Source organism: Phaethon aethereus, assembly GCF_964289735.1.
Source record: "Phaethon aethereus genome assembly, chromosome: W".
Lineage (NCBI taxonomy): Eukaryota > Metazoa > Chordata > Aves > Phaethontiformes > Phaethontidae > Phaethon > Phaethon aethereus.
Window position 1 is genome coordinate 30990933 of NC_138581.1, and position 19211 is coordinate 31010143.

At 41.7% G+C, this 19211-nt stretch overlaps 1 protein-coding gene across 1 annotated transcript in view; it reads left to right on the plus strand.

Annotated features, from left to right (window-relative positions):
• Positions 1-7009: 7009 nt before the first annotated feature.
• Positions 7010-19211, plus strand: part of LOC309415247 (transmembrane protein 161B-like) — a gene marked incomplete at its 3' end in the record, with an annotated part of 49650 nt that continues 37448 nt past the window's right edge. Inside the window, exons 1-3 of the mRNA XM_082012712.1 lie at positions 7010-7107; positions 10943-11023; positions 18924-19021. Coding sequence (XP_081868838.1) covers positions 7034-7107; positions 10943-11023; positions 18924-19021 — 253 coding nt within the window. The 5' untranslated portion in view covers positions 7010-7033. The remainder of the gene's footprint in view (positions 7108-10942; positions 11024-18923; positions 19022-19211) is intronic.

Here is a 19211-nt window from a genome sequence, read left to right on the forward strand (position 1 = left end):
GGACAGTCCAGCTTCTCGTGCTGGCCTGCTAGCAAGAAGGCTGGGGGTGCACGGGAAGCTGGGAGGGGACACAGCCAGGACAGCTGACCCAGGCTGGCCAAAGAGATATTCCCTACCATACAATGTCATGCCCAGTACATAAACTGGAGTTGGCTGGGGGGCGGGAATCGCTGCTTGGGGATGGGCTATCGATTGCCGGGTGGTGAGCAATTGCTGTATTGGGCATCACTTGTTCTTGTACATTCCTTTGTCGGTGTTATTATTGTTGTTATCATTGTTGTTTCCTTCTCTCTTGCTGTCCTATTAATCTGTTTTTATCTCAACCCATGAGTTTTTTCCCAATTCTCTTCCCCCATCCCACTGGGGGAGGGGGGAGTGAGCGAGCAGCTGTGTGGTGCTTAGTTGCCAGTTGGGGCTAAACCACGACAGGTGTATTCTCTGGTTCCAAATCAAGAGTAGAATGAAATGTTCATCAGTTTCTTTTGCATTAAGAGGTTTATAATTTAATTTATCAACATAATTTGCTAGCCACACTCTTCCAATGACCACAACTTGGGACTCATCTATGTAGTTGTTATGCTCAGAAATTTAAATTCTACACAAACATTCTAATGCTACCTGAGGCCGTGTTTAGACTGTTCAGCAGAGGCATTAAAGACTACAAATCATTCCAAATATAAAGAGAGAATAATGGCAGAACTTTCTATTTAAAAAGTAAACGTTCTGGAGAGTGGTAGCTTCCGTAGTTCTTGTTCATGTGTTAATTGGGGAAATATAGGTAAACTGGATTTTTAAAGTTTTGTAATAATATTATTATAACCTCACCTTGTGGTCATGTGTCATGTGTGTGTCCCCCTCCATTGTTGTAGACCAGATTCTTTGGACTAGGTCTACTTGTAATTTAATAATACATTTAATATATATTGTTGTTCTGCATAATGGACATTACATATTGGTTGCTTCAGTGGTAATGATAGTTGTGATTTTAAAAATGCCTTTGTTCTGGTTATGAGATTTCTACGGCAATGACTTGGTTTGTTTAATACTCATTAGCAGAGAGTTCTATAATCTATGTGTAGAGAACCTCAGTGAAAAAAGCAGCAGGACTCGCTCTGTTAAAATGCAGTTGATTACGGTAATTTCCTCTTTAAACAAAATGTCTTATCTCAAAGGGAGTTGTGCTGCTTTTGACTGCTAGCAGTTCATGACCCTCCTTTGAACATGTGGAAAGACACTGGTCAAGAAAGAAGTGACCTTCAGGTGGGAAAGGCCCACAAAGGTGAGCAGTTTGGTAGTCCTGAATTCCTTGTGTGTTCTTGATGCTACTTACAGCAGAGAAGAAAAAAAGATGCACTGTTTTAAACAGTGGTAGGAAGCAAATTTAGGAAAATTTCTTTATGAAAACAAAACACCTTTAAATTTTGAAGAGGCCTCCTGATGTAGATGTCTTTCCCAAAGCTAGCTTTATGGATATTTGATGCTTACAAACAGTAAGATTTGTAACTGCCTTAGAGCCTTTAAATATCAGATATCATTCTGATTCTAGGTGTTTTACAAAAGCAGTGTTTTCACAGAAAGCATTAATTTTAAGACACAATACAGTGAGCTCTCTTCTTTGGCAATCCCATACAATATTTTATATGATGTAGTAGCCAATTCTGAATTAGATTTGCATCTTGGCCAAATACGGTCTTGTTTTTTTCAAGTGCAGCTTGAGCATGCACATACACATATGGAGGAAAGATTTTGTTTCATGTAGAGAAGTACAGTCTAATAGCAAGAGCAATAACTTGTTACTGATTAAATAGCATTTCAAATAAGTTGTATTCATTTAGCTTCTAGACTTCACAAATGCATTATACTTTTCTGACTGTATCAGATGAATATTTGTTATATTCTCCTAGAGACCTTGCTGATTGCTGCTAATACACAAGCTTTTCCATTTCTCACTTGAGAATGTGCATCCTTTTTAGTATGTTTTTGTGCTACTAATAAAATATTAATTCAGGGCACATCAATTTTATATTTATAGGATACTAGAATGCACTTGTAAAAACAAGATTTTTACACAAGACTTGTTAAATCAGAAAGTAAGTAGTTGGCATGGCATTTTTGAAGGTGAAGTTGTAAATTGGATTCTACTAACTGCTTTTTCAGGCATGCATTTATATCGCTACTGTACCATTCTGAGTAAAATCACAGAATAGTTTGGGTTGGAAGGTACCTTTAAGGTCATATAGTCCAACCCCCATGCAATGAGCAGGGACATCTTCAACTAGATGAGGTTGCTCAGAGCCCCATCCAACCTGACCTTGAATGTTTCCAGGGATGGGGCATCTACCACCTCTCTGAGCAATGTGTTCCAGTGTTTCACCACCCTCACTGTAAAAATTTCTTCCTTATAGCTAGTCTGAATCTACCCTCTTTTAGTTTAAAACCATTACCCCCTGTCCTATAGCAACAGGCCCTGCTAAAAAGTCTGTCCTCATATTTCTTATAAGCCACCCTTAAGTACTGGAAGGCTGCAATAAGGTCTCCCCAGATCCTTCTCTTCTCCAGGCTGAACCACCCCAACTCTCTCAGCCTTTCGTCATAGGAGAGGTGTTCCATCGCCCTGATCATTTTTGTGGCCCTCCTCTGGACCCTCTCCAACAGGTCCATGTCTTTCCTGTGCTGAGGGCTCCAGAGCTGGATGCAGTATTCCAGGTGGGGCCTCACCAGAGTGGATTAGAGGGGCAGAATCACCTCCCTCGACCTGCTGGCCATGCTTCTTTAGATGCAGCCTTCTGGGCTGCGAGCGCACATTGCTGGCTCATGTCCAACTTTTCATCCACTAGCACCCCCAAGTCCTTCTCGGTAGGGCTGCTCTCAATCCCTTCATCCCCTAGCCTGTATTGATAGCAGGGCTTGCCTTGACCCAGGTGCAGGACCCTGTACTTGGCCTTGTTGAACCTAATGAGGTTCAAACAGGCCCATTTCTCAAGCTTGTCCAGGTCCTTCTGGATGGCATCCCATCCCTCAAGCGTGTCAACCGTACCACTCAGCTTGGTGTCATCTGCAAATTTGCTGAGGGTGCACTCTATCCCACTATGTCATTGATGAAGATATTAAAGAGTACTGGTCCCCTGGGGGACACTACTCGTCACTGATCTCCATCTGGACATTGAGCCCTTGACCACTACCGTCTGGATGCGACTGTCTAACCGATTCCTCATCCACCCAACAGTCCATCCATCAAATCCATATCTCCCCAATTTAGAGAGAAGGATGTTGTGGGGGACTGTGTCAAAGGCCTTACAGAAGTCCAGATAGATGACATCCGTAGCTCTTCCCTTGTGCACTGCTGTGGTCACTCTATCACAGAAGGCCGCTAGGTTGGTCAGGCAGGACTTGCCCTTGGTGAAGCCATGCTGGCTGTCTTGAATCACCTCCCTGTCCTCCATGTGCCTTAGCATAGCTTCTAGGAAGATCTGTTCCATGATCTTCCCAGGCACAGAGGTGAGGCTGACAGGTTGGTAGTTCCCAGGGTCCTCTCTGCTACCTTTTTTAAAGATGGGTGCAATGTTTCCCTTTTTCCAGTCACCAGGGACTTCACCTGACTGCCATGACTTTTCAAATATCATGGGGAGTGGCTTGGCAACTATGTCAGCCAATTCCTTCAGGACTCTGGGGTGCATCTCGTCAGGTCCCATAGACTTGTGCATGTTCAGGTTCCTCAGGTGGTCTCAACCCTGATCTTCTCTTACAGTGGGAGGGACTTTGCTCCTCCAGTCCCTGTCTTGGAGTCCATCCACTCGAGGTGTGGGAAGAGAATAATCCTGGTGCATACAACTGTTGACTTCAGATCAAGTCTGTCATCTTGCAGTGGTGGAGATTGTTATTAATTCATGGGGGAGATACTTTTCTTCACTTTCCCCTTCTCCTCCAGGCTAGTTACAACAGCTCTTGAGAATATCAAATATCCTTGCGCTGTTCAGACCGGCATGATCTTGTTGTTCCTACTTCTGAATGTGTTTTCAGGTCTTAAAGTTAAACAACTATTTAAAAGGAGCACCCCCTCTGCTACCGGTGCTCGGCGCAGGTGCTGTGTGGCTACACAGACCCCGGCGATAGACACTGCAGATGAACCAGAGAACCAACCTGTGTAGGTATCAGTCACCCCTATACACAAGAAGAAACAAACATGAAAGTCAGCTTGTTTAGTAAAGGATGGTGAAGGGCCATCATGAGACCTGGAGGAGGAAGAGGCATAACCAGAGATGAGCACCTGATTCGTATCCCGGAGTGAGTTGTGAGTTATGTGAAAAGATTACAGCTGTTGTCCAGGCAAGCACATTGTTACCTGAGTGCTCTGATGCTGGAATAAAGGGGCCATTGCCTTGGATATAGAGGGTAGGGAGGCCAAGCAGCTGGGACCCCTGTTTAGAGAAGGGGGCATTGACAGAGCAATTGGAAAAGGGGCACAAGCCCTTAGCCTCTGGAGGCGACTCCTGTATGGTGTGAAGGAAAGGTATCCCTTCAAGGAAGATATCGTATGTTGCCCAGGCAAGTGTACCACCATGGAGAGAGGTATATAGTACCTGAGGGAATTAGCCATGGTGGAGGTGACTTATAATGACCTGGATGACACAGATCCAGATGAATTCCAGTGCACACCATCCATGTGGCAGAACTTTGTATGGCGTGCAGCATCATCATATGCCAATTCATTGGCAGTAATGACCTGTAAAGACGAAGAGGCACCAACGGTGGATGAATTTGCTGGCCAGCTCTGGAAATACAAATAAAATCTTTCCTCTTCTCTACAGGCCTGCATCTTGGTTGTAGAAAAACTATCCAAAAAGTCTGAAAAACTCTTGTGGCTTTAGATATTGCTGAATGAGAAAATGACCAATACTCTATCTTTATACTGACTCATGGATGGTGGCAAATGCTCTATGGGGGTGGCTACAGCAATAGAAGCAGACCAACTGGCAGTGCAGAGGCAAGCCCATCTGGGCTGCTGAACTGTGGCAAGATATTGCTGCCTGATTAGAGAATCTAGTCATAAAAGTATGCCATGTAGACTCCTATGTACCCAAGAGTCAGGCCACTGAAGAATGTCATAACAAGCATCAGGTGGATCCAGCTGCAAAGATTGAAATGGCTCAGGTGGATCTGGACTGGCAACATAAGGGTGAACTATTTATAGCTCAGTGAGCCCATGACACCTCAGGCCATCAAGGAAGAGATGCAACATATTGATGGGCTTGTGATTGAGGGGTGGGCTTGTCTGGTTTATTCTTGCCTTGAGCTGAGAGAAACCCATTCGTGGGATTGTTTTTGCTCAAGCACCTGAGTGCACTTGGCATGTGATGCAGGAGGATGGGAAAGTCTTCCCTGTGCTTCTCCTTACTGCTCACATATCTGAAGAACTTTCTTCTTTTTGACCTCTTTGGCCAGTTTCAGTTCTAGCTGAGCTCTAGCCTTCCTTATTGCATGCCCTAGCAAGGTTTTTGTAGTCCTCAATGGCTATTTGGCTGCCATTCCATAGCCAGTAGGCTTTTTTTTTTCTTTTAAGTACACCCAACTGCTCATTGTTAAGCCAGGGTGGTCTCTTGTTCTGCCGCCTTCCTTTCCCTTTGTAGGGGATTTTGTTGGGTTGACCAAGCCGCTCTTGCTTTTCCCCCTCCTCAGCAGGACAGGGGGACAAAATAAGATGAAAAAGTTGTGGGTGGAGTTAAAGGTAGTTTAATACAGAAAAGCAAAGGTCATGCATGGAAGCATGGCAAAGCAAAAAGTTTTATTTTCTACTTCCCATCAGTAGGTGATGTCCAGCCACTTCCTGGGAAGTAGGGCCTAAGTACAGGTAGTGGTTGTTCTGGAAGACAAATGCCTTAATAGTGAATGCCCCCCCTTCCTCCTCCTTTCTTTTAGCTTTTATTGCTGAGCACAATGTCATATGGTATGGAATATCTCTTTTTGGTCAGTTTGTCTCAGCTGTCCTGGCTATGTCCCCTCCCAGCCTACTGGCCTTTGGATATGAGTGGTGTGTTGGAAGAGACAGTCTTGATGCTGTGTTAGCACTGTTCAGCAGTAGTCAAAACATTGATGTGTTATCAACACCTTTCTAGCTACAAATACAGAGCATAGCATTAGGAGGGCTGCTATGGGGAAAGTTAACTCCATCCCAGCCAAACCCAATATAGAAGTAAAATTCTAAACTTTAGAAATACAAAGAGATATATTTTTGTCTTTAAGATATTGTTAGTAACTAGCAATATCCAAAGATTGATGTTTAGGTGTAAATATGCATATAAACATTCTTATGCCACTACTTAAATGTAGTGTTTTGTGTGCTGATTGCAAATGTGCATATGCTCCTTTTCATGAAGAGAATATTTTGAAAAACAGATCAGTTAAAGTTATTTGTTTTGATTTTTTTCAGTGCTTTTTAACTTGCATGTCTACATACAGACATACACTTGTATGTCTACACTTGGGTTTTGTTTTCTTGTGATGTTTTTACATGCAATGTTTTTATGCTTAATATAAAGCTGAAATTTCAACTCATAAATGCAAATTTTATTGTTAATTCCTAGTAGGTCTGTGCAGTGTCAGCTGTTAAGTCATGTCAGAATTGAAGAGACCACCAAAAGCAAGATTGTAATCAGTGGTATAATTTTAAGATATAATGTCTTGTGAAATGTCACACCATCATGTGGCTTAATATCTGTTAAAGGGAGAAGCTCTTGTATTTGAGCTGTCAGATAGTACATCTGTTACTGTCCTTGTGGTTTGGCAATGCCTTTTCTTTTTAGATTATTATAGCAAGTTTCAGGGGACTTCTTGAAAACTGATGCAGTATTGTTTTTCTTCCCCTGCAGTTTAAAAAGAACCTAAAATGTTATCCCTACTATATAAAGGTGTTTAAATGTTTAAAAAAAAAAAAAAAAAGGCACTGAAGTAATTTTTTGGGTTTTTTTTAACCACACTGACTTGTTATTAACTTATTCCTCTGCAGGGTGTGATAGGTGTACAGCTGGTGGTTACCATGGTAATGGCTAGTGTCATACAGAAGATCATACCTCACTACTCTTTTGCTCGTTGGCTTCTCTGTGGTGGCAGGTAAGATAAGAAAGTTGCTGCACTGTGTTTGAATGTGGTAACACAATTATGCATTAGAGTAGAAACAATGAACTAATTTAAATTTTTTTTTTTAAATAATTAATCTACTATTCTTGAATTTTAGTAAAACTATAGTATTGTGACACTGGACTTACACTTTAAGCCTGTAAGACAGTTTTGATGTAGAATAGACTTAAGTTTGTTGCTTTGATCGTATTGGTCAAAACTAGCTGCCGTTCAGCCCTTATCTTTTTAAAGGCATAAGCCACATATTTTAATATTAAAAAGCTAAATTGAATACAAGATACTGCAAGAACAGAAAGATTTTTTTTTTTTTCCTCTGCACTGCCTCAGTATTAATCTGTCTGATGATTAGCCTTGCATATAAAGAGTGCTTAGGTACTTACTAAACATTTTTTTTTAATACTTCATAGGACAGGATTAGTATAAATGTCAATATGCTATTTAATAACAATAGATCAAATACATCAGTTGCAAGGGGAACATTCCATGTGTGACTGTATCCATAATAACTACAACCACCAGCTGTTTTAAATACAAATCAGTATCTTGAATATTAAAAACCAAACAAAAACATGGACACTGTCTTTTCTTCCAGGAAGAGAAACACTATGTGATTAGAAAGTAAGTCTAAAAGCTGTCTTTTATAATTGTTGATATATTCAGAATATCAAATATCTACTTTTTTTGCAGAAGGTTGAGAGGCTTTTCTAAGTGAGGTTGTCTGAAGTATCTAGATGAGATAGCCCTCCCATTTGTGGAGGGCAGATGAACACGTCACCATTCAAAAATAGAAAAGCCAGGAACTTTAAGTGACCAGTTCGTTTCAAGATGCCTGTATGTGTACATTCGAAGTCCTAAAACAGAATTGTTAGAATGGATAGATGTAAGGTAATTATTCACTTACAGAATGAACAGGTATCATTGAAAAGGGATTTATTTAAATTTGAAAAGAAATATAAATTTTTTCAACAGTAAACGTGTACTGTTTTCAGAGCTTGAAAAGAATTTCAATAATCATATTAACTGAACTCAATTAATTGGCAGCTCGGGTATTTGCATAGGCCTTTGCATTTTTAACTAATAAATCAGTCTCTACCAAAATGTTGCTTTTAAGGTTCTCAGCTACTTCTGTCCTACTTTTCGGGGCATTTTAGGAAGAAAGAAGAAAATGTTTTGTTGGTCATTCATTAATGACCTTCATTTAATTTAACTAGGGAATATTTGTGCTGCTGTTGCTATTCAGACTAATTTGGATATGTTGAAGCTATAGTTCTGGGACATCAGCTTTAACCATACATAAGCTGGAGCAGATATGAACTCCAAACTTTTAATTCTACCTTTATTAAAATGTTTGTTTAAATATCTTTGTTTTGAGATTTCAAACGTAAGGTATGTAGGGTTTATTAATTAGACTCACACTGTTAGTTATCGCTATGAATCACTTGCAATGTAGTTCTATAGTGTAATTATAGTTGTGGTTTAAGCGTTGTTGATTTGTGCTAGTTCACTACACAGAACAAGAATTTTTCTCTGCTGCTGTATTAGGTACTATATGTCTATCTGTAGGGAAGATGGTAAAAAAAAAAAAAATTTAGCTTCCAACACAAGTGATTTGCATGATTGAAAGGGGTCATCAGTTACTTGTGGTACACTCAATATGTCTAGTTCAAATCTGGGAGATAATGAATGACAAAGCAGAAGACTTTCTGTGCTTTACCACCCTTTCTCTAGATCTTATAAAAGTTAAGAAATAAAGTATCTTTGTAGTTTGTATTTTTGGATGAAAAGGTAGCTGCTCTGACTACTTCTCAGTCTTACAGTGTCTCTGTTTTGTATCAAAGTTCTTCTACAGAAAAAGCAAATGTTTCATCTGGGACCTCCTATGATGAAAATGAATGAAATAATTTTCACTCTTACAGATCCCTCAAGAAAAACAAAACAGAATTCAGCCGCTCCCCCCCCCCCATGTCAAGTCTGTGCTTGTTTGGGGTGGGTTGTTTTGGTTTTTTTTAAGTGTTTTTTTGTTTCGTTTTGTGGGGGTGGGTTGTTTTGTGTATTTTTTTTTCTCTGTGTGTGTTTGAACTGGCAGTTATTTCCTTCACTTGAGAGAGTTCGGGTTGTTCAGCCTTGTTGTGGTTTAACCCCAGCCAGCAACTAAGCACCACGCAGCCACTCACTCACTCCCCCACGGTGGGACGGGGGAGAGACTTGGAAGGGTAAAAGTGAGAAAACTCATGGGTTGAGATAAAGACAGTTTAATAGGGAAAGCAAAAGCCGCGCACGCAAGCAGAGCAATGCAAGGAATTCATTCACTACTCCCCATCAGCAGGCAGGTGTTCAGCCATCTCCAGGAAAGCAGGGCTCCATCATGCATAATGGTTTCTTGGGAAGACAGGTGCCATAACTTGCCCCAGCTTTATGTACTGAGCATGATGTCATATGGTATGGAATATCTCTTTGGCCAGTTTGGGTCAGCTGTCCTGGCTGTGTCCCCTCCCAGCTTCCCATGTACCCCCTGCCGCCTTGCTGGCAGGCCAGCATGAGAAGCTGGACAGTCCTTGATTGCTTAGCAACAACTGAAAACATCAGCATGTTATCAACATTTTCTCATCCTAAATCCAAAACATAGCCTCACACTAACTTCTATGAAGAAAATTAACTCTATCCCAGCTGAAACCAGGACAAGCCTGGAGAAGGGAAGGCTCTGGGGAGACCTTATTGCAGCCTTGCAGTACTTAAAGGGGGTTTATAAGAAAGATGGGAGCAGACTGACAGGGCCTGTAGTGATAGGTCAAGGGGCAACGGTTTGAAACTGAAAAAAGGTAGATTTAGATTGGACATTAGGAATAATTTTTATTATTATGAGGGTGGTGAGACACTGGAACAGGTTGTCCAGAGAAGTTGTGAATGCTTCATCATTGGAAGTGTGGTTTGTGGGTTTTTTTTCTGTGTGTGGTTTTTTTTTTCCCCCCTCGCTTCTCTTTCACAGCTGCTGTGCAGCATTTTTTACTCTTTCTTAAATGTTTTCACAGAGATGCTACTAATGTCGCTGCTTAGCTTGGCCTTGGCCAGTGGTGGATCTGTTCTGGAGCTGGCTAGAACTGGCTCTGTCTGACATGGGGGCAACTTTTGGTGTCTTCTCACAGAGGCCACCCCTGCAGACCTGCCCCCCCCCCCCCCCACTATTTTTCTATGCTACAGTTAAATACCTTTAATTTACAAATATCTATGTTTTTGTAAGTTGTGCTGTTCATTTTTACCTCTTTCTAGTAAGAGTTGAAGATATCACTGTGGTGGTTTTTGGGACAGGAACATAAATGTTAAGATCTGGTCTGTGTAAGAAAAAAGACTGGTTACGGTTATTCCATAATAGCTGTTGCAGATTTTTTTAAATTATTCTTTTTTCAGAAGAGTAGTTATCCTTAATAAAATAATTTAGAACTTGATTCTCATAGGTAATTGTAATGATATAGTGACCTTTTTCCAATATGGGTACAGCTTTTTCTGCTGTGGTTGATGACAACTTGAAAATTTGGTGTTTTAAGAAGCACAAGTGCTTTTACTTGAATGGTGCATTGATGGTTGCAAACCTTTCTAATTATGAGCAAGTGTCCTTTGTGCTGAAGAGAATTGAAGTTTAGCTGTAATTGATCAGTTGAGATGGTGTTGGTACTTTAACACAAAGGTATTTTGGTTAGGTGCTGCAAATGACATGATTTAATGTGTGTTTATGTAGTTTTCTTTTTTTAAAAAGCCCTCTGAATTGCTCATGCTGACATTGTTTTACTTAAACTTTTTTTTTCTCCTGTAGTTTACAGTGGTATCAGCATCCTACTGAAGAAGTTCTAAGGCTTCTTGCAGGGAAACAAAGAGGCAAGAGCAAAAAAGATAGGTAAAAACTTGTTTTAAGTTTGGTGTTTTTTTTTCTTTAAATCCATATAACAACTCTACTGGCAAACTTTTGGTTTTGTGCGAGTCTAAAATTTCTCCCATGTGACTACCCTACTTGCTTTGATTACTACAACTCTGTACTCAACTGTATTCTTTTGGTTTAACAGAGAGCTTAACATAACCAAATTGTACAAAACTGGGTAATTCCCAGTCTCCAAAAGTGGTCTGTGACATTGCTAATTTGATGGCAATTTTCTTAATGAATCTATTCATTTAGATGAAGACTGAGAATAAGAAATTTTATCTACAATTGAAGCTCTTCATCTTGAAGCAAGATGAGAAAGATTTGAGTATATTAGTTGAACACAGGATTACTGTGAGCTGCCACACTTATGCAGCTGTGAAAAAGGTAAATGTGCTCCTAGGATATATTAAGTAAGGTATTTCCAGTAAAGAGAGGGGGAAATGTTTATCCTGTTGCACAAGGCCACTGATGTAGAGTTTTATCTGGATTACTGTGTACAGTTCTGATCACTCATGTTCAAGAAAAATGAATTCAGACTCAAAAAGGTGAAGAGAAGGACTGCTAGGATGATCCAGGAAACAGAAAACCTATCTTACAAGAGGAGGCTAAAAGAGCTTGCCTTGTTTAACCTAGCAAAAAGAGTCAGTGAATGATAGGATAGTTGTTTATCAACTTAAGATGGAAACAGATTTCTGATCTTCAGTCATGAAGCTCCGGAACAGCCTCGCCAGAAGTGTAATTGGGGCAAGAACCAAGACTGATCTTGAGGTGGTGGAGCTTGCTATGTTTAAAACAAATACCCAGTGTCTTGCTTTTTGGTGACATAGGTGGTTTCCTTTGTGTTTTGTTTTGTGGGTGTTTTGTTCTACTATAAACTGCTCTCTTAAAATTCTTAATATCTAAATTTTGTGTTAATTCATGAACTGCACATATAACCTGTTCATCACAAAATCAAAGCTTTTTTTTTTTTAAGCTACATGGGTAGCAACCTCATTTGCCAAATGTTGGGCTAGAAAACTAAGCCTTTTCTCTTTTATATATAATGCTTCAATATTACATGTTTGTCACAATATTCTTTAATATTCAAAACATAATTTAATCCAAATTTTATGTAACAAGATGAAGCAAAGTAGTTAATAGTATTACAGTTTATAACTGTGCATTTAACCATTGATATTTTATTCATATTTTAAAGTTATAGTTATGTAACTGAAGTTATTTAAGTTATATGTTTCACCAATATGAACCTTAAACAGGAAAACACAATTGCATTGCCAAATAATAATTGCACTTTACACCGAATGCCTTTCCTCAACCTTGGCAATCTTCTGCCAGCCAAAGCATGCATATTCTCACGTTCACCAGGGCAATCATGCTCTCTGCTGTATGGAAGTATGGCATGTTAATGTGTACTTGCATATGAGCTTAAATTTTGTAATCTTGGAAAAATTTACTGTGAAGCTTGGTAGAAAACTGTATCACAGTTCTTCACCTATTTGCATTAAGTCCTTTTTCACTTGTTAAACTTTTGCATGTAATGTTTCAAATGTGGTGCTACGTTTTCATGTCTAAACAGTCAAATTCCGTTGGTGTAATTTAATTATTATGATTGGTGTATTTATCATAGTACATTAATATCTAACCAAGAAAATACAGTTTTAATACATGTATGTAGTTGTAATAAGGTAAATTTTATTGACAGATGGATATGAAACTTCAGAGGGAATCGGGATGGTAATGTGGAGACTTAAATGCTGCTTTCTTTACTTTGCTATTGTAACAATAGGATATATAATAATGTTAATTTTCAGTCAGTGGATATACCTCTCTCTCTTTGAAGAAGCTGCTTGTCAGAGCAGGCCCAAGACAAGAGACAGAGATGTAAGATTTGAAGGCTCTTGCAGGCAGTAGCTCGGAGAGGCTGAGCTCTGCCTGCTAGCCAGTTTTATTAGCTCTCCTGATAACACAACAGTGGCAGCTGAAGACTTTAAATATTTACAGAAGATTATCTCATTTGAATGGATACCTATGTAACCCTGCCACTATCTCCCCTCTTCACCCAGGGTGTGCCCCCATGTCCTCCACTGGACCAAACTTAGCAGGATACTGGGCACCCAGGAACCTCTGGGCCAAGACCCACCCAATCAATCAAATACTGCAGGTTACTCCAGGATATCCTGGAATCCAAAATAGCCCAGACATGATATTCTCTCTGGCCCTGGACCATAACTGGAGATGGAGGTAGAGGTTGCCACTGGAAGGGATCTGGGTAAACAGGTTTTAACAGGGAGACATGAACAATGGGTGAATATTGAGACCACATAGAAGGTACAGACGAAACACAACTGGATTTTATACAGGCCCAGGTAACAGTGGTCCAGCTTAGAAGAAGGATGCACAGAACGAACATGTTCACCAGACAACCAAACATACTCCCCAACCACAAAGTCCAATGGTGGTCACCAATGACTATCTGCATAGTCTTTGTAAACAGCCTTTGCTTTTTCCAGCTGCTTTTGAAGAAACAAATGCCTATACTGCAACTGCTCAACAGAGTCCTCAGGAGAAAACCCCTGGACAGCCACTGGGGTAGCTGGGTGGTCACAGGGCTGAAAACTGTACTGTGTGTAAAAAGGGATCTGCTGTGTGGAAGAGTGAACACTGCTGTTATGTGCAAATTCTGCCAACAGTAACAGAGACCTATAGTCATCTTTATGTTAATTAATAGAACAGGGGAGATACTGCTCCAGGACCTGGTTTACCTACTCCATCTGACTTAGACTGTGGGTGATAAAGGGTAGAAAGACAGTGTTGAGCCCCCAGCAGGCCCATAAGCTGCCTGAAGAACTGGGCAGTAAACGGGGCCCCTTCATCCATCACCATGCTATCTGGCAGACCATGACAGTGAAGCAATAGCTGCACAACCAAGAGTGCAGTCTGAGGGGCCATGGGTAGCCTCTTTAGTGGAACAAAAATAGCCACCTTTGTAAACAAGTCCACCACCACAAGCACTGCTCACTGTATGCCCCTGAGACACAGGCAAGTCCACAATAAAATCCATTGAAATAATTTGCCATGGCTGCTCAGGAGTTTGTAAGGGTTGTAATGGCCTCTACATCAGTCTCTTAGCTCGGCATAGACAGCACAAGCCTGAACATAGCTTGCAACATCAGCATGTGCTATAGGCCACCAGTAGCTCAATGTGACTTGATGCAGTCTTCTGATGACTGCTGTGCCCCGCTGTCAGTGCGTCATGACAGCATTGAAGGACCTTGTGTGTGCAGTGGGTCAGCAGGGATATACAGCCACTCATCGCGATACAGACAACTATCCTCCTGCAGATTCTGCAAAGTATCCCCTGCCCAAAACTGCATGGCTGAAGGATCACTGCCCTCACCTGATGCACAGAACCAAGGTATTGGCTGGCACAGCTGCAAAAAAATTTTGCAGAGAGAAAAATGACAGGGGAGCAGATCTGCCTCAGCATCTCCTGCTGAGGCTTCCTGATGTGACAGGATATCTGCCCTGCCATTCTGTTTACCCAGCCTGTAGGTGATAGTAAATGGAAACTGAGAGAAAAAAGTTGCCCAACAAGCCAAGTGGGAGAGCGGCACTTCAGATTCCTAAAATATTCTGGATTTCAATGGTCAGTCAGAACCAAAGGGAGCTTAGCAGGACCCACAAGAAGGTGCCTCTACTCAGCACATGCCTCCCTGATGGCCAACAACTCTTCATCCCAGGCATCATAATTCTTCAGCTTTGCATAAAGGCAGTGATGCCAAAGGTGAGGGAGAACCTCTTGAACATGAACATGTTCCTCCCATGGCCTCAAGTAAACTAAAATGTCATGCAGATGTGCAATAATATAATTGTCCAACAAGTCACAGAAAACATTGTTGATAAAGCCCTGAAAGGTGGCAGGGGCATTATGTAGGCCAAAAGGTATCAAATGATACGTGGCCATACATGCAAACAAAGGCCATTTTCCACTCATTACCCTGATGAACATAAAAGAGATTATAAGCCCCTTTAGTAAACCAGCATGGCCCCTGTAAATGCTCCAACAACTCAGGCATGAGGGGCAGGGGGTACTGGGTTCTTGATGGCAGGCCTCAAGCTTCCATCCTTCTTTATAGAAATGATAGCAGCACCAAGGGAGGGAAGTGGTGTATTGTATAAAACCCCAGGCTAAACCATCCTCAGTATAAGCCTTCAAGGCCACCATCTCTCTCTGTGACAGAGGACCGATATGGCCTGAAGGGAGAGGAGTGTCTGGGAACAGCTCGATGGAACAATCATACACCCGATTGGGAGAGTTAAGATCTCTGCTCACTTTTGCTCAAAAACTTCCAAAAAGTCCCTAAATTCTAGCGGCAGCGCCCCCAACAGGCCAGTAGGTGGCTCGAGGTACCCGGTGGGCACTAGGGCCTGCCCGGAACCCTGGCCAGCCACCGGCGCCGGGAGAGAGCGCTGTACCCCGCCGGCTGCGGGAGGCAGCGGCACTCCCCGCACTTCACCCACAGGAAGATAACTTCGTCTCTGTGCCCAACCGACCACCGGATCGTGCCGGACTAACCAAGGCGTGCCCAGGATGATTGGGTAAAAGGGCATAGAGGGAACAGAAAAATAAATAAACTCCCAGTATCTTGGAGTGACGGAGAGCTGCAGGAGCGGGGTCTGACACTCAGTGGGACCACCGCCGGCGGGTTTCCCGTCAGTAGCAAAAATAGGGCAAGGGACAGATCGGCGCTTTATTGGCGCATGAGCCTTTTTACAGACTCCGCAGAAATCATATTCCTACAAGAGTCAGAGTCCACCAGGGCCTCAGCAGTGACCGCTCTGCTGTCCGGGAGCGGAAGCGAGACCGACACCGTGAGGAACGGGGCACCCGGGCTCGCCCCATCTACGCCGGCGGCGACCTCCCTTCCCGCGCTGGCCGGAGCTGTTTCTCGACCCCACAATACCGGGCGCTGAAAGGGACAATTCAGAAAACTGTGGAAAATCCCAGCTGTTCCCAAAGGTAGCCAAATTAACCGTCTCCTCGGCAGAGTCCTCAGCAGGGGGAGAGGGGGGCTAGGCAAACGCTGCCCCGATTTGCAATGGGTTCCACCCCGCCGCGAGCAGCAGGGCGGAGGCGGGCAGAGCGGACTTGGGGAGGAGCCACCGCGGTCCGAGCTCCCGTCCCGGCCACACGGGCCCCGTCCCCGGCACCGCCAGCATGGCGCCTGCCCCTTCGCCAAGCAGGGGGGGCGCTGGGAGGGAGCGGGGGCCCGAAACCGGAGCAGAACCAGGCAAGCGCAAAAGCTGCTCCGCTTCAGAAAGCACGCTTAGTGGCAACCTGCAAAATCTTCCGGCGCCAGCCTTCGGGCTACCTCTGTACGAACATCGCTGGCCAGGCCATGAATATAGAGGGGTAACAAAAGGTCACCCCCCCCTAATTCAGCTCCGACGACATGCGCAGGAAATCCGCGGTGTACTCTGACACACTGCCCCCTCTGGCGCAAACTGAGCAGCGAGTTAAAAAACCCGAACGGGACAGAAGAAAGCTGGCCTTCACGCGATCACCGGGAAAAGCATTATCTCAACTGGAAAACATAATCTAACTTCATAATTTTATATTATAAGACGTACTTTTGTTTGTACTGTATTTCAAAGGCTATTTAGTAGAACTAGAAAAGGCCAACAATGATGGCTAGAAGTAAGGCTTCCACATAAGGAGGAGTAGGCTAAGATTTACTAGTCTAGGAACTGATTGAGGGATGATTTTGCTAGAGGTATGTATCCACTTTGCAAGAAGGCAGATAGGGAGTAATAAATTTACTGCCATGTTATACAAGGAGATGCTGCATTAAATTAGAGTAGGTTTAAGCACTTTTTAATTTGGGACACAAATTGTGGAACTTGCTGCTACAAGATACTTTGAAGGTCAACAGATTTCAGGCTGGTTCAGAAAGGTATTCAACAAATTCATGTCACATTAAAAATGATGGTTTTGGAGGTTGCAATCCCTGGCTCAGGTTATCCCCAAGTTGCTTAATGCTGGAAGCCAGGAAGGGTTTAGCAGTGTGAGGATCAGCCTTTGCTTGCCTTTTTCTTTCCCTTTGGCACATAGCCACCTAGTATGACAGGAGTAAATGGATCTTTGTGTGATTCTTTATGAAGCTTCTGTATGCTGTCATGCTGTGCAGGAGTGGTTAAAACCCAGAACACAGCTTTGAACCCTGCCTCTGCATCACATTGTACTTAACTTTGTTGCTTTGCCCAAAGAGAGCATGCTGGGTTATTACTTTTTAAATTGTATTAATTTTCTAGGATTACTAATACAGTGATACATTTTTGGGCTTATTTTCATAAGCAGGATATGAATTTGAAATAAGTATGGTATTTTTACATGTTTCCTTTTAGATTAGGAAGCTATCTTAAATTTGTCTTTGCTTGATGGCTAGTAGGATAGATCTTTCAAGGATCTAGGTTAGTCCAGCTCAGGTGACATATTTGCTAAGCACCCTATTGTGACAAAAGGACCCAATGCTATTTTGAAAATTTGATATTTGTTTTTTCCTAACAACTTTGTTTATCTTCTGAGATAGATTATTGCTTGTTATTTCCAGTGAATGATCAATAAATTAACACTCCCAAGGATGTCTTACTCATTTACTTACTTTCAATCCAAAGACTTTAACACTGCTGTCTTTTAGTCTACTGGCCTAGACCTCAACTGAAAAGTCTCAAATTAGCTTTGATTTTCTTCAGTGTATTTCTATGGCAGGGTGCATATGTTCTGCACTGTACCTGTAGTCATATCAATAAACTGTTAAGGCTGGGGGAACCAATTGGAACACCTGTCACAAAAATTCGTAACTGGCCCGTGCCAACCAAGGAGAGAGGCTAGGACGCAAAGTAAGTATTAGAATTATAAGGGTAAATATTTATTCATGCACATGGAGTATCCCAGCCTAATTTGGGCACCCTGGATGTGGTTTTACACAGGGTTCTTATACCCTTCAAACATTCAGGTACAATACGATTTGACTAATCACTAACACCCACACTACCAATTACTAATCATAGGAAAACTTTGCAAAGCAACTATATTTCTGCAGCATTCTTGCTGCTTGTCTATTGATCCAGACGTCCCTGGAGTCAGTCTTGTTATAGTTATCTATGATGCCAGATGATGCTGGGAGGGTTTCAAAGATATGTCAGAGGGGCTAGGATGCTGGCGTTATCTTGGTTGTCCAGGGGTATCCTTTATCCTTCATGGACATCTCTAAGCTTCCAAAAAGCAAAGCCCTTATTTCCAGGGCCGGGCTGTCCTTTAGTTTGTTTTACGTAAGCATGAACAGTGCCAAAGTCTCCAGTAAAATTCTGCTACCTCATTACATCAGTGTATAATGTGAGCTAATATATATATTAACAAAGTTAATACACTTTCATACTATAAAGACTGATTGATATAATAGTTAGGAAAGGGAATTTTCATAACACACCCTATAGCTTCCTTCCTGTCTGAACAGTGAAGCATCCTTTCAGAGGAAACCGATGTGTTGGAGTAGATGGTGCCCGCCACATCCTGTCCTAATATATACTCAGGACATAACATATAGATGACATTTAGACCTATATGTGAAACCACAGTAGTATTTCAGAGGTTTGCAAGGTAAAGCTAATAATTATTGACATACCTGGTTGTTTCTCAAGATATGTGCTTATTTGAACTTGAATTAATGCTTTTACCTAGCTAGCTGAAAATGTTTGTATGTGGGGGAAAAAATGGTCTGCATACTACTTAAATTTGAAATGCTATTATATAATGAACAAGTTAGTTCTGTTGTATCTGTGTGTATTATATTTATTTACCTTTTTTTTTAAATAGAAAATATAAAGGTCATATTGAAAACAAGCCCCTAACCATTCCAAAAGACATTGATCTTCGTCTGGAAACAAAGTCTGTGACTGAAAGGGACACTATGGGTAAGAATAAGTGGATGCAAACAACAACATATTATATCAAATATATCCTGATGTTGTTTTCTAACAAGTGTTCATTTGCAATAAATACTGGAATATCTTTTTTCGGTAGATAATGAAAGAATAACAGTACAACTGATTATAAAGAAAGAAAGTGAGAAAGCAAAAATTAGGGCTAAATCTCTTTTGTCCT